The sequence below is a fragment of the Nicotiana tabacum genome, chromosome 23 (assembly GCF_000715075.1).
Source record: "Nicotiana tabacum cultivar K326 chromosome 23, ASM71507v2, whole genome shotgun sequence".
Lineage (NCBI taxonomy): Eukaryota > Viridiplantae > Streptophyta > Magnoliopsida > Solanales > Solanaceae > Nicotiana > Nicotiana tabacum.
In genome coordinates, this window is record NC_134102.1 from 79,026,314 (window position 1) to 79,053,393 (window position 27,080).

General features: G+C 37.2%; 1 protein-coding gene across 1 annotated transcript; it reads left to right on the top strand.

Moving 5' to 3' along the window:
• Nucleotides 1-204: 204 nt before the first annotated feature.
• LOC107764890 (poly [ADP-ribose] polymerase 2) lies at nucleotides 205-9,240 on the top strand. Its single transcript, XM_016583475.2, has 18 exons — nucleotides 205-464; nucleotides 543-816; nucleotides 2,149-2,261; nucleotides 2,388-2,469; nucleotides 3,782-4,017; nucleotides 4,351-4,477; nucleotides 4,605-4,660; nucleotides 5,820-5,893; nucleotides 6,063-6,109; nucleotides 6,304-6,353; nucleotides 6,835-6,897; nucleotides 7,224-7,304; nucleotides 7,526-7,636; nucleotides 7,743-7,818; nucleotides 7,910-8,052; nucleotides 8,260-8,333; nucleotides 8,485-8,590; nucleotides 8,826-9,240. The coding sequence occupies exons 1-18, from the start codon at nucleotides 375-377 to the stop codon at nucleotides 8,916-8,918; spliced, it is 1,896 nt and encodes a 631-aa protein (XP_016438961.1). The 5' UTR covers nucleotides 205-374; the 3' UTR covers nucleotides 8,919-9,240.
• The last annotated feature ends 17,840 nt before the right edge of the window (nucleotides 9,241-27,080 follow it).

Here is a 27,080-nt window from a genome sequence, read left to right on the forward strand (position 1 = left end):
TATTTATCAAACGATACAGTATAATACAATACAGTACGATACGATATATTATGAAATGATACGTAACATAGATCCAAATAAGTTGTAAGAGAATTCGTGCTTTTAATATAGTGTATAGATATAGATAGATTATTATTATTATAATTATAATAATAATAATAAGAGAAACCTGTCCATTTATACGAGACCCTAAAGACTGATTCCAATTTCCGAACGTCAAAAGGAGCCCCGCGCAAAAGCGTGCGCTGCACAAATATACAAACACTCTTCCTTTGCAAGCTTTTCCCCATTCACTAGCAAAGTATATAAGTAGTTTTCAATCCTCTCCAATTCCTTAGCGCTGAAAATTTCAACAACTTCAAAACATTCAAACAATGGCCACCATTAACAAGCTTAAAGTGGATGGCCTCCGTAAGCAACTTTCAAGTCGCGGTCTTGACACCACTGGAAACAAACCCATTTTGGTTTGCACTTAATAACCCTCACTAATTCTTTTCTTTAAATGTATTTTTCATAATGCTGTTGTTTTACCCAAATTGCAGGTAAGGAGGTTAGAGGAGGCAATTGAAGAGGAGGAAAACAAGAAACAATTAAACGATGATAGAAAGAGATTGAGGGATGATGATTGTGATTCAAATGGGAAGAAGATGAAGACTCTGACTGTGGAGGAGGAGTATAAGAAGATGAGTGTTAAGGAGTTAAGGGAGTTAGCCACTTCTCTTGGGGTTTCCACTAATGGGTCAAAGAAAGAACTTGTTGAGAGGCTTTGTGCTGCTTCTGATTCACAGAATGACATGTCAAAAGATAATGTTGGAGGTATTGCAATAGGAATTTAAGTTATATATATTGAGTAATGAATTTTCTTAGGGTGTGTTTGGTACTAAGGAAAATGTTTTTGACGGGAGAAGTTATCCCGGAAAATAAGTGATTTTCTTACTTATTTTTGGCGTTTGGTAAGTAAACAGAAAATATTGTTCCAAAAGGATATGTATATGTATATATAATCTAAGCAAACTACTATGGGGCAGGAGTTGAGATAGGGGGTGGTGGAGAGGGGTATGGGGGGTCAAGAGTGTAGGGTATAGTTGTCGAGGGGCGGGGCGGGGTAGGGTAGGATGGTGAGTAGGGTATGGGAGTGTGGGTCGAGGGGTGAGGGTGAGACCGGGGTGAGGAGGGGAGGGTGTCGAGGGTGGGGTGGGGTGTCGAGGGTGCGGAGGAGAGAATTGGAAAGTGTTTTCCTCCGTGCCAACACACTCTTAGCGTAATTTAACCTCACTTATCATTTAAAACTTTAACTCTTACAATAGTGTTGCTGTTTGGCAAATCTCTTCTACTACTTTATAAGTACCAAATTAATTAAAGTTTAACTTATGAAATTTAACCATCAGTTAGTTCATTAACATAACTACCTTTGTTTTGGAACCAAAGCTTAGTTTTTTGGTAGCAGTTCTGTCCAAATTTGAAGATCTTAAGTGAAATATTATACTGAAAATTGGTCAGGCCAATGGAGTAATTTATGTTGGTTTAGGCAGTTGTTTGTGGGATTATGTGTGTCCTAACTGCCATTGATGGTGCTTGAGTGCATTGCTGAGTACAGACTTAACATAGTCTTGTTTTAATTTATTTTCACCTTTCACATTTTTACTTCTACTTCAGCCCATAATTTAAGCTTTTTTAAGTTCGTGAAAGGAAGTGGCTTTGACCAATAACTTTCAAGTGTATTAGTAAGTTGTCAATTTGAGATGAAATGTTTTCAACTCATATTACTTTTCATGTAGCTTTGTGATTGTCTAAATTTTTATTTTCAGGGTGAATTAGTTTATGATCGATTCAAGAATCATTAAATCAAAAGGGACTAAATGTTGATACTTAGGGAATAGCTGTATACTAAGTAGAATTGAACATTTTAGACAGTGGATTATCATCATAATTACTGGCATATACACATTAGTTAATGCCACAAAGTGGTAATATGCACTATATAGTACTGATTGATAACGTAGGTGTGTGGTTTTGTGTTAAACTTAGTGCTACTTGTTTAATCCGAAGCTAACTTGACTATTTACTCTACCTTTTTGGTTGTTCTTTTCATCCTTTTCTTTTAGTGATATATGATTGTGTCTTGTTTACTGTTAAAACAATTGGCAGATGGGGATGAAGGTGAGAGAGAGAAATTGATCACAGCAACAAAGAAGGGTGCAGCTGTTTTGGATCATTACCTGCCAGATGACATCAAGACACGTTACCATGTCCTGCAACAAGTAAGTCTTTTTCAGAAAGTTTTTGCTTCTGGCTGCAAAGAAGTATTTGCATTGTTCCTGTTTTCTCTTTTTCTTATTCTTCTAATAAAGAAGGTTTTGATTCAACGAATTCTTGTTGATATGCAGGGCAATGAGATTTATGATGCCATATTGAACCAAACAAATGTTGGGAACAACAATAACAAGTTCTATATCATTCAAGTTCTAGGTTAAGTTCTCTTTGTTGCCTCACATAAGTCTTAATTTGTTGGTAGGGAACTGCCTAGCAAAGTGTAAAAGGTGCTTTGTTTTCCTTTTAAAATGGTTTTCCATGCTATGGGAGCAATATACACTACAAATTCTTCCAGTTAATTGGTGGTTGTATCATCTGACGACTTCTGATGGCTGGGAAGAACATGAGAACAGCTATGGAATATTGTATTTTGGTTCATCATGTTCTAGGAAAAAATAACAATCTTTACATTTTTTTTGCATACTAACTGAGCATTTTCATTCATCTTTCAAAAAAGTTTACAAGAGATTTGAGGGAGCTTTACAACATATAAAGCCTCCCTAGATGCCTGAGAAGATAGCAAACTATCATACATCTCAGATAGATGAATTAAATGCTAAAGGTATGAAGAATACTAACTACACAAGCTAAGGTATTCCTCCAAAAAATTAGCACCAGGTAAATACTTCAAGGTGGCTCATAAACAATCATAGCTGGCTTTCTCTTCTTGATCCGGAAAGAAGGGATTTGCTGTTTATCGGTATTTAGAAGTCCCTTAACATGACTTGGTAAAGTGTATATGTGCAATTGGTTCCTGTTGGGTCCCAGGGAAGTCATTTTATCAGCAACTTTATTTGCCTCCCTGAAACAATGATTAGTGAAGACTCCAGGAATGCTCAACATCTTCTTTATCTCCTTAACAGTGTCTTCCAGTCTCCACGGTGTTGCCCAGATACCATTAATACAGTTCTGAAGCAATATTGAATCAGCTTCTGTAATGATAAGATTATATCATTGTTCAATGCACCAGTTTAGTCCAAACATGAGAGCCCAAGCTTCAGTCCAATCACTGGTACCTTGCCCCAGAGGATTAGAAAAAGCCATGATGAATCTGCCTAGACCGTCTCTTATAACTCCTCCTCCACTACAGTGACCACCAATGCATGAACCATCGCTCTTTAGCTTGACAAAAAGAATAGGAGGTTTGATCCATTTGGCTATAGTAGTTTGAACTTCAACTGTAGACTGCTCAGTCATCTTGCAGATGTCTTCCCAATTATCACCAAATCTAACTTTCTTGAACTGCAGCTTGATTAGCTGGGAAATATTGAAGCTGACCATAGACTTGGACCTTATAATGGAAGGGTTTTCTTGATCATACTTGGAGCTGCATCTAGATCTCTATAGCTCCCATAGAATAATAGGAGTATGGTCTTGAGTCTTTGCATATTTGAAAGTTTTCTCAAATCTAATTATTTCATTAGCCTTCTCCATATTTGCTTGCCTGATTTTATTCATCTGATTGCAGAGAATGATAATGGTGGGAACTTCCTAGTGTATACTAGATGGGGCAGAGTTGGTGCAAAGGGTGGAACAAAAATCAATGGTCCCTATACCTCCGCAGATGCTGCCACCTCTGAGTTTGAGAGCAAGTTCTATGACAAGACCAAGAACTATTGGTCTAACCGGAAAGATTTTGTTTGTCAACCAAAGCAATATACTTGGTTGGAAATGGACTATGATGAAACTGGGAAAGAGTCATCTGTGAGTTGTTGCTTGCACTATTGAGGCAATTACGTTCATGTGTTTAAACTTGTTATTTTTGCATTAACATAGAATCTGTTGCTATATATCACAATTATGTAGATGTGTTAAATGCATTATTTTCTCCATCAACTTAGAACTTTTTGCTCTCTTTCTGCTGTTGCATCTGAGTTCAGTTGTGAAAAAACAGTATTCACACGATAACTTGAACTTTTTGTCATATGAATAAGCAGTTCCATTTGAAGTACCATTCTTGTTTATCAAGTAGACTTGCAACAGCTATACAGTAATGTGTACTAGTGGATCTGAGGTCTTGATGAACCTTTCAAACAGGTCCAAGAACTGTCCAACTCAATACTACAAAGTCAACCTCATGAGACTAAGCTAGAGGCCCGGATTGCAAAGTTCATATCTCTTATTTGCAATGTCAATATGATGAGGCAGCAAATGATGGAAATAGGTTTTGCACTCTTGTCACTCCATTATGATTCTTATCTTTCATTGCTATGTAATTTTGACACTCCACAATGAGGTTTAATTCATCACTTCTATCTTAACTGCTATCTATTTTTGTTAATGTTGGACAGGGTACAATGCTAACAAGTTGCCACTCGGTAAATTAAGCAAAACAACTATTTTAAAGGCAAGTATCTGGCATGTTATTTATGCATGGGTGTTTCATATCTGAACCACTAATTTGTGTCGTCATATATTTAAATCTGTATGGCGCTGAATGACAAATAGTTGATGAAGCACAAATCAAACCATGTAAAGATCCGTTACACCTACATTTGTTATCTTGAATTTGATACTCCCTTGGTTCCAGTTTACTTGATTTGACTTGACCATTTCCCCTGATGTTCTATTCCTTCTTTCTAACATTCGAACATTCTAAGTGTTATAACCTAATTCTATAACATCGAATATTATTTTTTGTGAGATGAATTTTCCTCCCACCTATTTTTACCCATTTAAGCAATTTCCTTTATTTTGAATCTGATAAATCAGTCAAACTTTATCTATTTCTAAGCAATCAGTATTTGTCAACTAGCTTCATAACTTGGGAAGGATTGTGTCGTGTCTTTCCATGAAAAAAGTTAGGTTTCTAGAATTGGTTCTTCACTTTTTTTAAAGTCAAGAAAACTATTAAAACTCGCAATTTTTTGCTTCTTTTTCCCTTCCCCTGAAAAGAATGACATTTGCTAGCACCAGAATGCTTCCAGGCCTTAAGGAGGTACATCGTAGCATTAGGGCGAATCTGAGCCGCACTCTTGTGCCATATCTGAGATTATCAGAATTAGTCCCCCCAAAAGAAAAGAGAAGGATTAAGAAAAGGAAAAAGATCGGGACAATTAAATTGGATTCAAAAATGAAATCTGCTGGGTCGAAGGTGGAATCTATTTTTTCCAATTAAGAGGTCCCCTAGAGTTCATGACATCAGTGTGTCATCTAATTTATCTAAATTTAGTACTGTCTCTGGGTTCAAATTGTGCCGGGATTAAGGATGGTGGTGGTAGCGGGTTTTGGAAGTCTACTCTCATTTGGCTTCAACTGGTTGGCTTTTCCTATTTATATTGTTTCTATGTAAATAATTATAAGTATTGAAGATTGTAGGGAGAAAAAGTTAGGCAGGAAGTGGATACATGTAGCCAGAAACTTTTAAATTCTCTTTACTATGATCGTTCCAGCTGTCATGCTTTATTACACTGACCAAGACATAAGCGAATAAGTAAAGGGATTACTAAATGAGAGCAAAAGAGAAATACTCTCAACTATTCAACTGAAAATTGGTCTTTGTTTAGGGCTATGATGTCTTGAAAAGGATTTCTGATGTAATTGGCCAGTCCAACAGAAAACTGCTTGAAGATTTGACCAGGTAAGCTTGCTTCATCCCTACTGTGAGTTGTCTGATTATGGTCAGTTGGTCACTGATCGATGCATATCAGCTTATCTCTAATCATGTTGTCTCTGGGACTTTACAAGCTTCAGGAGCAATCTTAAGACATGAATATATGGTTTGATGTTTCTTCGCTCTTATGTTGCAGTGAATTCTATACAGTCATTCCTCATGATTTTGGCTTCAAGAAGATGCGTAAGCCATCTTAGTTCCTATTCCTTTTCCAGGAAACCTCGTGTTGCCTCCTTATCCTGCTTCATCTGCTTGCTTGAACTTCCAGTTTTTCTTCTCCTCATATTCTTTTTCTCAGTGACTCTGAGGTGGATGGTGGTAGTTTTGTTAGAAGGATTTTGCTTAACGTGCTGATATACTTGTTGACTTGCTGTCAGGTGAGTTTATCATCGACACCCCTCAGAAGTTAAAACGCAAAATTGAAATGGTGACTTCCTTTTTCTCTTTGCTAAATTCACTCCTTTTCTCTTTCGTCCCAATCATTATTTGCTATTTGCTATGTATGTATTACTCTATCATGGGTGCATTTCTATTAAAGGGATGGAAGTGTCTGCGCTTTTACCAAGTTAATTGGACTGATCATATGATGTTTCATCAGAAGTATCAACCATCATTTCGATCTAGAAGCATGGATTTCTTATTTATTGTTAGTTGATGTTCTGTACCAATGAGTTTGGTTCAAAGTTGCCAGTTGTATGCCTTTAACGAAGGAGATATAGGTGGTTTATGCAGATGGGCTAACAAAGAATATGTTAGAAAATCGAAATTAACTGGTTTCAGTCACAAATTATCACTACAATGAAATTTTAGTTCAATGGCTTTTAACGTTTATTCTCATGCTGCTTGTTTATTCTGTTACTCATTTTCGCCTGATCTTTTTGCTGTGGTGTAACTCTTGGAACTAAAAGGTCGAAGCTCTTGCTGAAATTGAAGTTGCAACTAAGTTATTGGAAGATAACACAGAGATACAGGTACTACGTTGCTGAGTCCCGTTGAAAGTATTCTTTTATTTCACTTTATCTTTGGTGCTAAAAGAACATTCGTTTATGTATAGATAAATATTTTGGAAGCTCAAAAATAAAAGTCCATAAATTTTGTCTCCATCTTGGTGCATCTCAGTGAAATGATTTTTGATTTATCTTTAAAATAAAAAAGAAACAGTTTAGTTGAAGCTATTTTCCAAGAGATCTGGCTTTTAACACAATTTAATTTGCTTTTGCACACAATAACTGTTTTGAGGATTAAGATATGATTCTGAATTTGCATCTATATGCCTTAACTTGTCATCTTCTTGTAGGATGATCCTTTGTATTATCAATATGAACAACTTCGTTGCAAACTTATTCCAGTTGAAGTTGGTACCCAGGAATATTTCATGGTATGAACAAGTTCTTGCTGGATCTATTACCTCATGGTCTTTTATCTTTTGAATATTGTATTCCTCCTTCATTCAGTGTGTTGATCAGCATGACAAGTATGAAAATTGTGAATATTATTTGTTCATCTTGTCCATGGAGTGATCACCACTTCATGTCTTTTCGTCTCTGATTATTATTCATGTCTGGAGTTTATAAAGCTGAGTTATGTTATTTTTGTCAGATTGAGAATTACATGAAGAATACTCATGCAAAAACACATTCTGGTTATACTGTCGGTATTGTTCAAATATTTAGGGCGTCAAGAGGTGATGAAACTGAAAGATTCCAGAAGGTGATTGCAAATCTCCCATAAAATGCCTTACAACAGCTGTTTCTATTTATAACTTATAACTACTACTACCTAAGCCTGATGTAAACATGTGAACTTTTGGAAGCAGTTCTCGAATACAAGTAATAGGATGCTTTTATGGCATGGTTCTCGGCTGACAAACTGGGCTGGCATTCTTTCACAGGGTTGTTTGCTAATTCTCTTGCTTAAGTATTTTCAAGCGTGATTTAAATCTTCAGTAGATTCACTAAAGATGGTTCCTGCGTGATACCGTAGGTTTACGAATTGCTCCTCCAGAGGCACCTTCGACTGGGTATATGTTTGGTAAAGGTGTTTATTTTGCTGATATGTTCTCCAAAAGTGCAAATTATTGCTATGCATCCTCTACTGCTAGGGATGGTGTGCTTCTGTTATGTGAGGTTGGTTAGCCCTTCAATCCAGCCCAATTTTTGTTCTCGTCTCTTATTCCTCTAGACGAGTCCCTTTTACTTGTCACAACCTCTCTATATCTAGCTTGCTGTTTCATATGATTTCTTTCTCAAGCTTTGGATAGGAGGGAAGCCTCCTGCAATCCAGAAAGTAATAGTAGCATTTGCATACTGATGACCTTGCTACTTCCTTAACAGGTTGCTCTTGGTGACATGAATGAGCTTCTGTCATCAAACTACAATGCTGATAAGTTGCCTTTGGGAAAGCTAAGGTTTCAATCTTCTCATATTTATGTTATTGCTTAAGATAGTAAACTCAAAATACAACAAAAGGAAAAATTAAACAAACTATAGATATAGACAACCATGTCTTGAGCTTGAAAAGAATGATTCACGGGAATATCATGATTCTTGATATTGCAGCACCAAAGGAGTCGGTGCTACTGCTCCAGATTTTTCAAAAGGTCATCTACTTGAAGATGGTGTCGTCGTTCCTTTGGGAAAGCCAAAGAAGCAACCAGACCACAAGGTTTGCTCTAGCCTTGTTGATGAAATCCCTTTTATTGCACGGCTCCTTTTGCTCAAAATCTTATATGCATATCATGTTTGTGATTGCGAAATTGTGAATGATAAATCCTTGTTTGTGTTAAAATGAACATCAATATCTTACTTCATGATAGCTGCCTTGTCCCTTGGGCCTTACCATTTTTGTGATATATATGTATAGCAGATCATGTAAGCATTATTTACATGTTTCTTTGCAGGGACATTTGTTGTATAACGAGTACATAGTTTACAACGTGGAACAAATAAGGATGCGCTACATTATCCAGGTTGAGTTCAATTATGGGAGATAATCACTCTAAATATATGGTTATAGATTTTCATCTTAGTTTTGACAATCAGAATATTGTTTAGGTATTTTATCATGTAAATTTATACTTTTGATCGTCTATGTGATTATAGCAAAGGTAGCACGAGAAAACTTTGCCAGAAATGAGTGGTTATGCTTATAGTGAATTCTCCCTTTTCCGGGCCTGAGATACTAGGTAGTGGTATTCCCTTAAGTATTTTTGTTTATGTAGAGTTTTGTTGATTTGGATGTATCTAGTATTACTGAACAAGATTCACAAGCTATTAGCAAGGGTTAATTTGAAATGCAAAACCTGTTCTATACAACTTTATATTATCTTATAGTTCATCACACATATTGGTATGTAATTGCTTATAAATTCTCTCACGTGTTCGTTGACTCACAACGGCCAGTTATTTTTTTGTTGTTTCTAAATGATGACTATATTTCCATTCAATAATTTCAATACAATATATTCCTATGACATACCCCTTTTTTTCCACTTCTCTTTTTCTGTTTTTTTGTTTTCTCCATTGTGGTTGTTTTCCAACCTACCACAAAAAAGTTAGGGAAACTACCAGCTATATCTATTTATAAGTAGCTTATAACAAAAATTGGTCAATTCACAAAATATTACTAATAATAGTCAAGTGTTACCAACATTAGCAAATTAGCTTTTTCTAGCAAAAAAAGGGTCAAATTTTTGTTTTATTATGAGTGAGTGTTATTATAATAGATTGGGTACACCTTAAGGTGTTTGAATCTCAGTTTTGGGATGATTTGCTAGAGTTTTGAGGTTGTTTGAATTAAAAATTCGAAGTAGACGATGAACATGAAAAAAATTATGTGTATCACATATGTATTGTATTTGTATCAAATGTGTATCACATGTATATTCATATATACCTGTGTGTGCGATACATGCCTGTATTCGCAGAAGAATTTTTTGAATTCGATTTTAACTGTCAATTTTGATACCAAATTAGTCCAAATCACCTCAATATTCCTCAAATTTTGTATATTGACTCATCTAATACGTTTTCAATGAATTTCAACCATACACATTGAAAAAATATCCCCTTTTGCTTAGACTTTTTGAATCTCGTATATATGTATGTATATATATATATATATATATATATATATATTTCATCACCTTATTTGTTACCTCATCCATGAAATTTCCTTTTGCATCTAATGTTGTTGATCATGCTTAAAAATATGAAAGGAGATTTTTGCATGTGATTCTCGGAGAGAAAGAACCTTGTTTATTTGGGTTTTCAATTTTTATATGTGCTTGACTAGTTTTGATAAGTCTATGATTAATGGCTAGAGATTGGTAAGTTATGACTTATTTGGGACATTTCTATAAGATTCCCAAAAAGTTATACTTGTTTGACATAAGTCCTCAATTTTTCATGTACTTTTGTTTCTCAATGTCTATATACAAGTTATTATATAAAAAGAAAAGAAATTCCAGTCTGTGATCGGCTTGTTCACATAAACAAAACCTTTTCATATAGTGTACGCTACACATTGCATGAAAGGGATTCTTTTCCAGGATGCCCCAAATATAAACTTTGCATGAAGAGATACTTTCCAAAAGAAAAAAAAAACATTTTTTTTACGAAAACCTACAATCCAACAAAAGACGTGAAGAATTTAAAATGTTATTTTTAGGGGTGTACATAGATCGAGTTAGTTTGGATTTTTCAATTACCAAATCAAATCAATGGTGTCGGATTTTTAAATCTATAAACCATACCAAACCAATAAAGTCGGATTTTTCAATCTCGATTTTTCTCGGGGTTTTTCGTTTTTTTCCGGGTTTTCGGATTTTTTTCCGGGTAAAGTCATCATAGCACAAAATATATAACTTGTGTTCCAATTATTTCTTTAGTCCTAGTAGGATACAACTATATAATGTATTTTTTAAGAAAATAACACAATAATATGAGATTAGTCACAACATTGTACTAAATAATATATTCAATAACAAAGATAATAAAATCGCATAAATAAAATATTACTAATTAATACGCCATAATAAAAATTAAGATAATCTAAAAATACTATATAGGTAATGCTAAAATAAGTACATCTAATAAGTACTAATTAATTACACAACTAAGTACTAAAGAAAAAAATAAGCTAGGTTATGCATTTTTCATTATAAACCAATATAAAACTAAAAAATGGATATCCAACACTATTGTCATTCTTAGTATTGAATTGAATTTTCTTTTATCAGGATTAGTATTGATTTGAACTTTATTTGACTTACTACTTTTTGGGTAAAATTTATTGGACCATTCAAGAATGTTAAGTCCAAACTTTAAATAATACGTTTAAAGATAAAATTGTGAACAAGTTTAACAAATATTTATAAATTATATTACAATAAATATTTATATGATGAAATATTTTAAAAAATTGTACAAATGTAATGTCGGGTTGGTTTGGTTTCGGTTTGACTTTTTTTTAGATAAAACCAAACCAAATCAATTATGGTCGGATTTTATTTGCCAACACCAAAATAAATCAAACTAACCCACAATCGAGGTTTTTATCCGATTTGACTCGATTTATCAGTTTTCTCTGTACAATCCCTGGTTATTATTCCAAGAAATGAGGTGAGGTGGTAACAAGGATTTTAAACTAGTCATCATCATCAAGCACTAATATACCTAACAAGATAACAAAATTAAAAGTTACAACGATCAGATCATTATATCCAAATCAAAGTCATCCTAAAATCCCAATTGATCATTATATCCGAATCAAAGCCATTAATTAATTAATTATATATCCAAATCAAACAATATATATATATATATATATATATATATATATATATATATATATGATTGAAAGAGTCAGAAAAAGAAAAGAAAATATCAGCATGAAGCCATAAACAGGAAAATAATTGGATGTGAAGAAGCATGGGCCATATATTAATGGGAAAAGGTCGAAATATACCCCTCTACTTTTGTATATTAATCACATGCACCCTCTGTTATACTATAGGGCCACATTACTCTCACCGTTACCCAACTTTATAAAAATATCCCTCATTAAACGAAAAGTTATCAGACATGTTGGCGTGACCCGTTTTTAAAATTAAAAAGTTTCGACCCATCGACCCATAACCCGTTTAGCCAATTACTGCATTCAGCCTCAATGAAATCAGCTAATTTTTGGTCAGGTTTGAGGATTTCCATCACTGCCTCTCTCACTGAAGAATCAGTTATTTGGGTGTTAATGATTCCGGTACGGATATCATTACAAAGTAGAGACTAGTGCTTCTCCAGGAATCGCATGGCACGAACGAAGGTGGTTGCAAAAAAGGAGCCAACCTGGAAAACTTGTTTTGTTTTGGCAGAGGCCACAAAGCATTTGCGAGTACGTGCTTTGGTAAGAGTTTGAGCACAAAATGGTTGCAGTTGGACTAATGCAGTTATCCGCGGGGTGATGAAGAGGACTATACTTGAAATAAGGACTCTTGTAAATATTAGTTAAAAGAAAGCGAGCTATTAATCTTCCTGGGGTCTTGTCTTTAACGGTTATGAACATGAAATATATTCCTTTACCCTTTCCAAAATCTAGAGCCACTTGGCTCAACACAGACATGTCACGATCTAATTTTTTCTCCGTTGGGTATCGTGATGATACATAGTCTTAGGGACTAGGTAAGCCTAATATTTACTAAATAACAACAATAATTAAATAACATCTAACAGTTGACAATAATAAAATGGTACGACAAATAAGTCAACTCAGAAATTTCAGAACTCAAGGAAAACGGAGGAACTAATTCACAAGGAGTAGCAACAATAGAGAATGCTAGTCATAATAAGAACAACTCAACAAGAAAGGAATTATTATGTAACAACGGTCTACAATATACAGTTCGACAACGAGGGAGCTAACACAAGACGAATAATTCTAAATAAGGACAAGTCAACTAAAATATAGGATATCTAACTTCTTTTAAGGTTGGCAATTAAGAAAGAGATACAACAATTTCAATTAGGGATAAGCAACAGAAATATAATCAAAGCCTCAATCAAGGATGGACAATTATAAAAGAGATAATTATAACTTCAAATAAAGATAAGCAGTTAGGGAAAAAATAACATGGCAATAGAAGAGATAACAATTTCAGTTAAGGCACAGATGACTCAAATAGGCATCAAGGGCGGATCATGAAGCAATTAATTCTAATTAAAGCAGGTAGAGGTGAAACTAGTAATGAAGAGACGTATTCATAGCATCATAACTGCATAATCAATGAATACAAGGACCTAGGAATCCTAAAAGACCAATTTCAACAAATAAGTCCGAGCACGCACTCGTCAACTCGCATACACGTACTACAATCAACATAGAAGACTCAAATCCTAAGGGGTAATCCCCCCACACAAGGTTAAGCTAGATACTTACCTCAAATAGAGGAACTCGCCTCGATAAGCAGAACCGAATCAAAATATGAATGGTTCCCCTCTGTAACAAATCAAAAGCATACCTATATGACATCATCTGGCGCAGCGGCCTCCAGCCTACTATATGAGACACATCAACGGGCCAGGCCTTCCCCTCTTGGGCGCCCTATATTTTCCTGAATACTCCGCTGTGACACACTTGTCCGGAGTCTAGGACAATCTCTCACTCTGTGGCTGGGTGTCCATACTCGAAGCAACCTCTCTGCTGATGTGGATGTGGGAACTATGCGTCACGGGTACTTTGAGACCCATGAGCACCTGAAACATTGGGCGAAGCCTGAAGTGCAAACTGAATTGGCTGACTCACAAAACCTCTACCATGTCGTACCCTGCCTCTAAAATAAGGACCAATTGATCTCTCCGGTCTACGACGCTTCCTTGCCTCCCTGTCCTCTCTCTCCTGACCTCGCATGTACTCTCTCTCATGGCCCGCTTATACTCTCTCTCATGGACCCGTTCGTCCTCTCTCTCCTGATCCCACATGCCCTCTATACGGCGAGTGATTCCTACCACCTGCTGAATTGAAACATCTGACTCTAACTCCCGAGCCATGCTGAACCGAATATCATGCCTGAGTCCCTCAATGAATCTATGGACACGCTCTCTAACTATGGAGACCAAAGCATGTGCATGCATGGCCAAATCACTGAATCTCACGACATACTCTGATACTGACATAGTTCCCTGGCGCAGCCGCTCAAACTTCGCGCGCCATGTATCTCGAAGGGACTGCCATGTAAGTGAAGCTAACTCGGCCGGGCTACCCAACTCATACGCCCGCCACCACTGATAAGCCGCTCCCTTAAGCTGGAACGTAGTAAAAGCAACCCCATTCGTCTCAACAATACCCATAGTGCAGAGAATGTGATGGCACTCCTCCAGAAAACCCAGTGCAGTCTCTGAAGCCAAACCACTGAATGTAGGAGGGTCATATTTGTTGAACCTTGCAAGTCTAAGCTGCTCTTCCTCAGATGCTGCTGCCCTAACCACGGGCTGAACTGGAACCACAGGCTGTGTCGCCATGACACCTGGAACCTGACCAACATGAACTCGCTGCTCTAGAGTGTGGGCGGCGGGAGTCTGGGTTCCTCCCCCGATCTGTGAAGTAGCTGGTGCAACCGGAATCAACCCCGTTTGAGCAAATGTACCAAACATGCTCAGGAACTGTGCTAAGGTGTCCTGAAGTTCGAGGGTAATAGCAGGCACCTCCGGTACCCGCCCCCAACTGGAACTACTGGCGTCTCCTCAACTGCTGCTCTGGTAGGTTCCCTAGCTGCGACACGTGCTACTCGTCGGCCTCTGCCTCTGCCCCTAGCGACATCTTCTCCGGGGGTAACGTCATCAGTAACTGCAGCTCGTGTCCTCACCATCTGTGAGAGAATGGAATGATAAAAGTTCCAGATTTCGAGATCAATAAACTCGCACTATAGGAATGAAGGAAGTGAAACTGTCCTAATAGTTCCGTAGCCTCTCGAAGATAAGTACAGACATCTCCGTACAGATCCGCAAGACTTTACTAAACTCGCTTATGACTCGTAGCACCTATGAACCTAGAGCACTGATACCAACTTGTCACGATCCAATTTTCCCTCTGTTGGGTATCGTGATGATACCTAGTATTAGGGACTAGGTAAACCTAACATTTACTAAATAACAATAATAATTAAATAACATCTAACAATTGACAATAATAAAATGGTATGACAAATAAGTCAACTCAGAAATTCTAGAACTCAAGGAAAACGGAGGAACTAATTTACAAGGAGTAGCAAAAATAGAGAATGCTAGCCATAATAAGAACAACTCAACAAGAAAGGAATTATTATATAACAACGGTCCACAATGTACAGTTCGACAATGAGGGAGCTAACACAAGACGAATAATTGCAAATAAGGACAAGTCAACTAAAATATAGGATATCTATCTTCTTTTAAGGTTAGCAATTAAGAAAGAGATACAACAATTTCAATTAGGGATAAGCAGCAGAAAGATAATCAAAGCCTCAATCAAGGATGGACAAATATAAAAGAGATAATTATAACTTCAAATAAAGATAAGCAGTTAGGAGTAAAATAGCATGGCAATAGAAGATATAACAATTTCAGTTAAGGCACAGATGACTCAAATAGGCATCAAGAGCGGATCATGAAGCAATTAATTCTAATTAAAGCAGGTAGAGGTGAAACTAGTAATGAAGAGACGTATTCATAACATCACAACTGCATAATCAATGAATACAAGGACCTAGGAACCCTAAAAGGCCAATTTCAACAAATAAGTTCGAGCACGCACCCGTCACCTCGCATACACGGACTACAATCAACATAGAAGACTCAAATCCGAAGGGGTAGTTCTCCTACACAAGGTTAGGCAAGATACTTACCTCAAAGAAGACAAACTGATACTCTAAAATAAACTTCTCGGGTGAAATGACCTCCGGACGGCTCAAATCTAACCAAAATATCTTCAAAGCACAAATAAAACTCATAAGAAACTATTCCTGATCATAAAGGCTCAATCTTTATTAAAATCTAAAAATCGACCAAAAGTTGACTCCTAGGCCCGCATCTCGGAACCCGATAAATTTTTACAAAACCCGAACACCCATTTCGATACGAGTTCAACCAAACTAAATTTATCAAATTTCGATACCATTTCGTCCCTCAAATCATGATTTTTCATTTTGAAAGTTTTCTTCAAAAATCCTCATTTTCCTCAACTCAAAACACAAATTAAATGATAAAAATATAGATAGAATCATGGAATATAATAAATTCTAGCTGAAGAACACTTACCCAATCGATTTGCTTGAAAATCCACAAAGAATCGCTCAAAACTAAGCTCCACAAGTCAAGATATGATAAAAATGGCCTAACTCTCGATTTGGAAAATATATTCTGCTGCCCAGGTGTTGGTACATCGTGATCCGATCGCGGAAGAGGAGCTGCGATCGCGAAGAGGAAATGGCTACTGCCCGGAATTAGTGTTGTGCGATCGCGAACAAGCATGTGCGATCGCGAAGAAGGAAAAAGAAAATGGCCCAGAAACTGGGCTACGCGAACGCGAAGGAGGGGAAAGCACGCTTACGTGTTCACAGATAGAACAGTGCGAACGCGTAGAGGAAATGGTCATCAGCTCCCAGCTCCTAGTTTCTACTACGCGAATGCGAAGAGGGAGAAAGCAGACTTTCACGATCAATCACATGATCATGCGACCGCGAAGAACAATAAATTCCTCCTCCAAAATTACTCTTCGCGAACGCGGAGGAAGGGACGCGAACACGATTAAGGAAACTAGATGAGAGAAAACATCAGTTCAAAAATAGAAGGAAATGGCATGTAGCCCATCCGAAACGCACCCGAGGCCCCCAGGACACCGTCCAAATATACTAACAAGTTCCATAACCTAATACGGACTCGCCCGAGGTCTCAAATCACATCAAACAACGCCGAAAATACAAATCGCACCACGAATCGAACTTATGAACTTTCAAAACTTCCATCTTCTAAAACTCGTGCCGAAACCTATCAAACCAACCCGGAATGACGTCAAATTTTGCAGGCAAGTCCCAAATAACATAACAGAGCTGTTCCAACTATCGGAATCACATTCCGACCCCGATATCAAAAAGTCCACTTCCGGTCAAAATCTCCAAAAAATCGACTTTTGTCATTTCAAACCTAAATGAGCTACAGACCTCCAAAACACAATTCGGACATGCCCTTAAGTCCAAAATCACCTAATGGAGCTAACGGAACCGACGGAACTCCATTCCGGAATCGTCTCCACGCAGTTCCGACTACGGTCAAAATCTCCAAAAAATTGACTTTTGCCATTTCAAACCTAAATGAGTTACCGACCTCCAAAACACAATCCGGACACGCCCTTAAGTCCAAAATCACCTAATGGAGCTAACGAAACCGACGAAACTCCATTCCGGAGTCGTCTCCACACAGTTCCGACTACGGTCAAAACCCTAAGACTTAAGCTTCCGTTTTTGGGACCAAGTGTCCCAAATCACTCTGAATCATCCGGTAACTGAATTCAACCACGCACGCAAGTCAATACACATAATACGAAGCTGCCCAGGGCCTTATGCCGCCGGACGAAATTTAAATTCACAAAACGACCGGTCGGGTCGTTACAAGACATCACAAAGTTTGTGAAGGTGTAATCTCCTCCCAACACAGACATCAGACATGCAGACGGGTTATATGGGTTATGGGTTGAAACTTTTTAATTTTAAAAATGGGTCATGCCAACATGTCTGATGGCTTTCCATTTAATGAGGGGTATTTTTATAAAGTTGGGTAACAGTGAGGGTAGATGTGACCCTATAGTATTACTTTGAACAATATACGGGTATATTTGAACTTTTTTCCTATATTAATTGTAAGCAGATGAAAGAGAGAGAATCTAGTCCAGAGGAAAAGAGAGTGAAACAGAAGGCGGTGTTTTTTTTATAGCTAAAGTTGAAATGAGGGAAAAAGGTCTACTTACTTCTGACATGAGCGCCGCCAATTCCTCCTTGATTCCCTAATTCATTTACATGCACAGATTCACCAATATTTGCAAAATTATTACTACTACTTGTTATAGTTTGAAATGAGGATAAGTAACAAGTTAGTTGAAAAGTACTTAACTATGAGCTTATATATCGTTTGACTAATTGTTGGAGAAAAGAAAATGAATGAAATTACTAAAAGACCTTATATTGTTTAAGTGAATCAGTTACAATAATTTCTTAGGGTGAAAATAGGTGTTAGCCAGTTTTTGGACTGGTATTTGAAAAATAGTCAGCGTTTGCAAAGTCATTGATAAATAGTCACTATTTTACTGCAACACGGAAAGGTCTAACATAATATACTGGAGATTGGTGCACCTGTGTATCAACTTCCAGCATATTTTGCTGAAATTCTAACACACGAAAAGTTCCAGCATAATATACCGGAGATTACAGCACCTGTGTATGAACTTCCAGCATATTATGCTGGACCAGTATATTATGCTGGAATTCCAGTATATTATGCTGGAATATTTTTCGGATTTTGAATAGTTTTTTGTTCAGATTTATCTTTACATAAAAAGTGACTAAATTTCGATTACTTTTGAAAATGTACATATTTTATAATTACCACTTATAAATCTGACTATTTTTAAATTTCACCCTTTCTTATGAGATAGAAAAAAAGAAGAAGTATATATGCAATTGAACTATGACGGGTGTAGTATCTGGAAAAAAGAAAAAGAAAAGGCCATAGCTACTTACTCACAATTTTAAAAATGCGAATTTATTTACTATAACACGTTGAGAATGGTTTACAATCATCATAAAAAAATTTAAATGTAATTTAAATGTTGCATGATCACTCGAAAATATATTTGGTTGGAGAAATTTTCTCTGCCCCTCGCTGTACCAAGAAATCATATCTTCATATTCAATGATTCTTTCCTTAGAGAGGCGTTTCGGAATAGAGAACTGAAGTGATTAATCTCTCAATGTTTTTCAAAGATTTTTATTCCCATGAAACTTATTGTGTCAAACTTTGGTAGAAATTTATTTTTTCTCTATATAATATGCACAAGTAATGGTGGTAAAATGGATTAAAAAAATAGTTATTCACCCCTATATTATCCACTAAAAAATGGGTTGGATAATAAACTTTTTAAAAATGGGTCAAATAGGGATAAAAACTATATTATTCACTTAAAATATGGATAACCAATGGATAACTAATGAGTTTAATTTTTACATTTGTAAAAACTCAAATTAGGGGTTATTCAAGTTTGGGCTACTAGAAATTCTTCCAAACAAGCCATGGATAACATGAATATCTATATTATCCGCTGATTAACCTATTTTCTATCCGTATTAAATATAAATCGTGTCAGATAATTTATCCGTTTTTTGCATTATCTGTTTTCTCCACCCTACTGGCCCGTTTGCCACCCACAAGTCGTAAAAAACAAACAAATCGTCCACCATGTAACGCGAATGTTTAGTAAAGACATTCCTCCAATTTGCTAAAGGCGAAAAAAGAAACTATATCTGCATAATCGCATGTAATTATCCTTTGCCATAGGGAGTGTATGAATTCTTGACAAGATTCTCCAGAAAAATCTTTCTTCTATTTTTGAAGCATATGACACCATCTAGTCGTTTTTTATTGGCTAGGACTTCATATTTAATGTCAGAAACGAAGCTCTTGGAAATTTTAATTATGCAACATCTCTGCTAAGATTGAGAGGTAAAAAATTTAAGGAGAATTGTTAATGAATTTTTTTTTTTTTTTTTTTTTTTTTTTGGTTTAAGGTTCGATTGTCTGAATGGAGGAAGATAAATTATGTCATCTCCATTTTTTAGAATGTACGTCAACGGAAAGAGTGTACAAGATTAAGATGGCAAAATGACCTCCGGACCACTTAAACTTGTACTCAATTGTAAACCCGGTATAGAAACTTTGTGTTTTCCTATTTGAACACCCCAACTCAACTATTCACACATCAATAGGCACACTCAGTTGAGCATGTTTCTGAGTCGCGGTGACATAATTGACACGTCACTTAATTAGCCTTTCATAATTTTACATGTGTAATTTGTGGGTCCTACTTTTAAAAAATATTAATTTACCAAATGCTTCTCAAAATACTCCATCCTCAGCGGGTTCTACCATCTCCATTGAAACACCACCTCTTCCCGCTTCTCTTTTTTTTCCCCCAAAACTCCGATCCGGCGTACAACAACAATATCTCCGCTAACACTGCCACCATCTTTCCTATGGGAAACCTACAATCCATTTTCTAAGCATCAAAACTAAAATCCAGAAACGAAAAACATGAAGAAGAAAGAAAAAAATCTTAATAAAATTTTGAAACCCAAATGTCAAAATAAAAGAAAAAGCGCTTTTGCTCAAGTTTTCTCATCTTCAAATCTAGTCCTTTGTAAATGAGAAAAAATGAGTCGATTTGACCGGTCAATTCACCAGAAAATATTTTTGGCCGGAAAAGAATTGTGACGCTCATATCTATACTCAGATTGTTGGCATATGTATTCTTTCTTAAAATTAGAAGGTGATTTAGAAGTAGCTTAATTAGTTATTTGTATCGTATTTAGTAAAAAATAATCTCAATGCTTGGCTTATTGAGGAGAAAAGAATGGGGGAAAGAATAGGAAAGTTGGAAGAGAATTAATTAGGAAGAGGAAGATGAAAGGGAAGGGGAATAGGGGAGACAAGAATTCTGGAAAAGAAGAACAAACGTGGGAAGGGGAGGTGGGGGATGAGAAGAACAAGGAAGGGAGAAGGGGACGGTGGAACTCACATGATTTTTCTTTTTATTTCTTTTACTTTTTGTCTTATCTTTTTATTTTTAATTCTATTTATGTTTTAGTATTTTTTTTACATAAAAAAATTGAATTCACGCGCCTAATTTGCGTGAATTACACACAGTATTGCCATATCACATATGATATTGCCACATAAGCATAGTCAACGATCAAATATATCTGTTGATGTGCGAATAGTTGAGTTGGGGTATTCAAATGGGAAAGTACAAAGTTTCTATACCGGGTTGACAATTGAGTACAAGTTTAAACGGCTCGGAGGTCATTTTGCCAATTAAGAAATCAATTGACTCTATTTTTGCCTTATCTTTTATCCTCAATTCTGAAATTCAGAACCAGAAAAATCAGATAATAAAAATAAAATGTCCCCTTAGTATGCTTGTATGTTTGCAAACCCTCCAATTGCTGCTGTGGTATTAGGGGGTTTGCTGTGGGAGATGGCAACAGAAATAAAGGCATTTGACATCAACTAATAGAATGATATATTGAAAGTGGCCAAATAATTTAAAAATAAAAATATCCCGCCTAGTTAAGCTTTTTTATCCACAAAAAAGAGACTGATAAATTGAATTTTTTAAAACTAATTTGGGTTTCTGTTTATTTTATTTTTTGGTTTCAATATTGAAAAGGGTTGCAAATATTTGATTTTGACTTCATTTGTGAAGCTATCATGTCATATTTGGAGATTTAACTAAGTGGTCACAAATTTTCCATTTGATGATTTTAATACAATGGACATTGGGTATTGTAGGCGCATTAGCGCCGAGGAGGTCGTGGAGGCTATGCGCAAGATGAGCAGGGGTAGAGCGACTGGTACATACGAAATTTCGGTCAAGTTTTGGATGTGTGTGGGTAGAGCAGGTCTGGAGTGGTTGACTGGACTGTTCAATGTTATTTTCAGGACGAAGAGGATGTCGAATGAGTAGAGGTGGAGTACGGTGGTACCGTTGTACAAGAACAAAGGTGATATCCATAGTTGTAACAATTATAGGGTTATCAAGTTACTAAGTCATACTATGAAAGTTTGAGAGATGGTGGTAGAAGCAAGGGTGAGGAGGACTATGTCTATATCTGACAACCAGTTTGGGTTCATACCGGATCGATCGACTACGGAAGCTACCCACCTTATTAGGAGGTTGGTGGAACATTACATGGATAGGAAGAAAGATCTGCACATGGTGTTTATTGACCTGGAGAAAGCATATGACAAGGTCCCTAGGGAGGTTCTCTGGAGATGCCTGGCGGTAAAATGTGTGCCGGTAGTTTACATTAGGGCGATCAAGGATATGTATGATGGAGCTAAGACTCGGGTTAGGACAGCGGGAGGCGACTTAGAGTATTTTTCCGGTTGTTATGGATTACATCAAGGATCTGCGCTCAGCCCGTTCTTATTTGCCTTGGTGATGGACGTACTGACATACCACATTCAAGGGGAGATTCCATGGTGTATGTTATTCGCCGAGGACATAGTTCTGATTGATGAGACGCGAGGTGGTGTTAGCGACAGGCTGGAGGTTTGAAGGCATACCCTCGAGTCTAATGTTTTCAATTTGAGCAGGACCAAGACAGAATATCTCGAATGCAAGTTCAGTGTCGAGTCGGGGGAAATGGGCATGTACGTGAGGCTTGGAGCATAGGTCATCCCCAAGAAAAGCAGTTTTAAGTACCTGAGGTCGATTATCCAGGGGGACTGACAAGAGAGTACCACCGTTAATCAAAGGTAAGTTCTATAGAGCTGTGGTTAGACCGGCCATATTGTATGGGGCAGAGTGTTGGCCGTTTAAGAACTCTCATATCTAGAAGATGAAAGTGGCAGAGATGAGGATGTTGAGGTGGATGTGAGGGCATACTAGGATGGATAAGATTAGGAATGAAGTTATTCGGAAGAAGGTGGAATCAATCCTGCCTGGGCTAAAGTGCCAAACATGCTCAAAAACTGGGCGAGAGTCTCCTGAAATGCAGGGGTAGTAATAGGCGTCTCGGGTGCCTGCTCTCCAGCCGGAGCTACCGGTGGCTCCTCTGTAGCAGCTCGTGCAGGTGCTCTGGCTGCCCCATGTGGCCGTCCTCTGCCCCCGCCCCGGCCTCTCGCGGCTCTGGCAGAGGGCGCGGGTGTCTGATCATCCGATCTAGTTGTGCGTGTCCTCACCATCTGTGAGAGAATAGAAAGACATAGATTTAGAATTTCGATGTCAACAACTTCGCACGATAAGGAATCAATGAAGTGAAGCTTTTCCTAACTGTTCCATAGCCTCCAGAAGATAAGTACAGATGTCTCCGTACCGATCTGCGAGACTCTACTAAACTTGCTTGTGACTCATAACACCTATGAACCTAGAGCTCTGATACCAACTTAACATACATGCAGAAATGACTAAAGCAATAATTTAAGGTCTCAAAACCTCAACAAATATATAACATAAAATTTGCAACTCAACATGTACAACTTCCAAAACCCCACGGAGAAATACAAGTCATAGGTTCTAAGTAGTAGTACTAAATAATCCTATACATCAATGTCTATAAAAAAGGATAATGAGATAAAGGAATCTAGGTAGAAGGGGACTCTGAGACCCGCGGACACCGATATGTATACCTTGAAGTCTCCGCAGCTAAACTCTTGCTAACACCTGGGTTGGTAAGAGGTACCTGGATCTGCACAAAAAGATGTGCAGAAGCGTAACATGAGTACACCACAGAGGTACCCAGTAAGTGCTAAGCCTAACCTCAGCAGAGTAGTAATGAGGTCAGGTCAAGGTCCTACTAGAATAAATAAGACAAACTTTACAAGTGTAAGGCAGTGCAGTAATGGAAGCAATGAAATTTAAACAACAATTAACATATCAAGGTTAGCTACACGGAACTAAAGTAAATAATGCAACACGAAGAAAAAATAAAGTGATATGATAAGTAAACAAAGCGACCAAAGACAAGTGCATCAATAGAGAAATACCAACAAGAGTCACTACCGAGGTACCACCTCGTAGTCTCAAATCACAAGAATAAATCATAATCTTTCCTTATATCACCGCGGGAGCCTTTACATTTAGTTTTAAAAATTATTTTCCTGAAATAACATCCCGCGTTTTAGCCCACCTTATCACACCACATGACTTCTAGTAGTTCCCCTACTAGTCACGCATATCAAGCCCACCTTATCTCACCGCATGCATTTCAACCCCAAAACCTTATACCACCGCATGCGTATCAATATCACAACGTATCACAAATCGCACCTCAAGTGCCCAATATCATAACTTGCCATATAAACCAAACAATAACAATATTTTTATAATAAAGAGCCCATGACTCAACCACAATGTAAACAAGAGTCTCAACAACAATAACCGGTAGTGAATAATTTAACAAGAATAATATTTTACAACTTAACACTTTGCCTCAATGCAAATCACGACCTTTATAACTCAACACCAATTTCAACAATAAGATATTCCAAGAATAACAACTTCAAGTAAAGAGTTAAACGGTTAAATAATGAATACAGAATAAAGGAAACAAGAACTTCAACTAAACATGTAGAGCAATTAGCAAGTAAGAGATAAGACAAGTAGACATGTAAAAATAGACTATAAGTGATGACTATAACATGTTAAGGTAACTCAATTAAGGCATGAAAGGAATCTACATAGCTAAAATCGGTAATTTTCACATTTAGCCCATGTACGCACTCGTCACCTTGCGTACACGAGTTTAACATATCACAATTATCATAACGAATGCAAATCTTAAGGGGTAATTCCCCCACACAAGGTTAAGAAAGTCACTTACCTCAAATCACGCTAACTCAATCCACTAATAAGCCTTTCCTCGATTATCCAACTCCGAAGGGCTTGAATCTAGCCAAAACAATTTCATTATATAAATATAAACTATAGGAAACTAATTCAAAAAATAAAATTACGATCTTTACAAAGAATTAAAAAGTCAACTCAAATAGTCAACTCGGGCCCGCATCTCAGAACCCGGTCAAAATTATAAAATCCGAATATCCATTCGATAATAAGTCCAACCATACAAGAATTACTCAAATCCGACCTCAAATCGCCTTTCAAATCCCCAAATTTTAGTCTAAGAAATTTCATAATTTTTCCTCTAAATTTCTATCTCAAAATACTAATTAAATGATAAAATTAATAGTAGATTCATGTAATTTAACCAAAATCGAGTTAGGAATTCTTACCCCAATGTTTTTCTTGCAAAATCTCCTGAACAATCGCCCCACACCGAGTTCTCGAAGTTCAAAATGGATTATGAAAATTGAACCCTCGAATAAGACCTTTCTGCCCAGCGAACCCGTACCTGCGAACCATCTGACGCATATGTGGCTCCACACCTGCGGAATTTCCATCGCAGGTGCGGTCATAACTAAGCCCAGCAACCTTCGCTTCTGTGAGAACCAAGCTGCATCTGCGCATGCGCACCTGCGGCGAATAAGTCCCACCTGCGATCCAGCCCGCGCATGCGCGTCCTTCCATCGCAGAAGCGACTTCGCTTCTGCGGAGACCATCCCGCTTCTGCGACCCCAGCGGGGCAAGACCAACTCCTCTTCTACGATCCACTGCTCACTTTTACAAGTCTGCACCTGCGGCCAGTCCCTCCGCAGGTGCAATGACACAAGATGCTGGAAACTTCAACAATTGCATAAGTCCGAAAATTGATCCGGATTCAATCTGTTTCACACTCGGAGCCCCCGGGACCCCGTCCGAATATACCAATAAGTTCCAAAAGACATAACGGACCTACTCGAGGCCAAAAATCACATAAAACAACATCGATTCTACGAATCGCAACCCAAATTCAAGCCTATAAACTATGAACTTCCAAATTCTGAAATCAATGCCGATTCATACCAAAATAACTCCAATTGACTTCAAATATCGCACACAAGTCATAAATGATATTATGGACCTATTACAACTTCTGAAATTGGGATCCGACCCCGATACCAATAAAGTCAACTCCTGATCAAACTTTTCAAATCTTTCAATTTTTAACTTTCGCCAATTCACGCCAAAACGACCTACGGACCTCCAAGTCAACACCTAGACAAACTCCTAAGTCTAAAATCACCATACAAAGCTATTGGAACCATCCAAACTTCTGGAGTCGTCTACACAAAAGTCAAACTATGGTCAACTCTTTCAATTTAAGACTCCAACTTAGGGACTATGTGTCCCATTTCACTCCGAAACTCACCCAAACCAAAAACAAGGACCCACGACAAGTCACATAATCAGGATACAACATAGAGGAGGCAATAATTAAGGGAATCAAGGCTAAAACACTCAAAACAATCGGCCAGGTCATTACACGTACACTATCACACACAAGTCACGCAAGGCTGTCTTTGCATCCCTTTGAACCTTTTTTCATAACTCTTTAGTTTTAGAGAATGACATGTGAGGTCAACTGACATATTGCCTCACAATTATTCAGTCTCACTCTACAAAAGTTAAGGAAACACTCTACTCTTAGGAAGCTTCAGCTCATATTGCATACACCATAAGTGGGAAAATCACTCGTATTAACCCCACAATTAAGGAAAAACTTCCCTTACCTCAACGGACTTTTACGACCTATGGATGCTCACATCTTTATTTGTTTATCCAATATGTTATATCCATGAATATGTGCTTACTTGCTCATTTGTGTACATAATTGTGTACTTATTTTTTTATGATCCTGATGTTACTAGTTAGCTTTATATAAAGTCCTTGATGACGTGCACTTTAAGCTAGTCTAGAACCTCCAATTAATCCTTCTACCAATTCTTAGAATCCTTCCCAGCCCACACAAAGTTCATAATGCCCGATTAATATGTTATTCTCCGGGAGTGACTTTCTATTCACATAAAGCAGGACACCTTGCCCATAAATTCTAATCACCCTTGGAAATTTCATGACATTTTGCGTCTTCAAATCCTAAGAAAAGCACATCTACTCTTTGTAGTTAAACTTTATTCTCCAACAGACATGATACGTCATAATTTTTCTTTCACTCATACATCTAGTATACTTAATCCAGGGTCTCTTTCAAAATTGGATGTCACATGAATCAACCACGTGTCCATTTAAACGCACGTCTATCTCAATTCTCAGGAACACAATGCAGCTTCCTATACAACAAACCAACTCTTTCGTGTCTCCCATATACTAGTCTCATATCGCTTTCTAACAACACCAGAAATCTCAATTGTATTCACACTTAGGAATTGTGGTAAAACCCTTGAAAATCTACTCTGGCAAATGTTCAAGCCATGACATTTTCATTGTTCTCTAAGGTTTTTTTCTTCCTACCGAATGT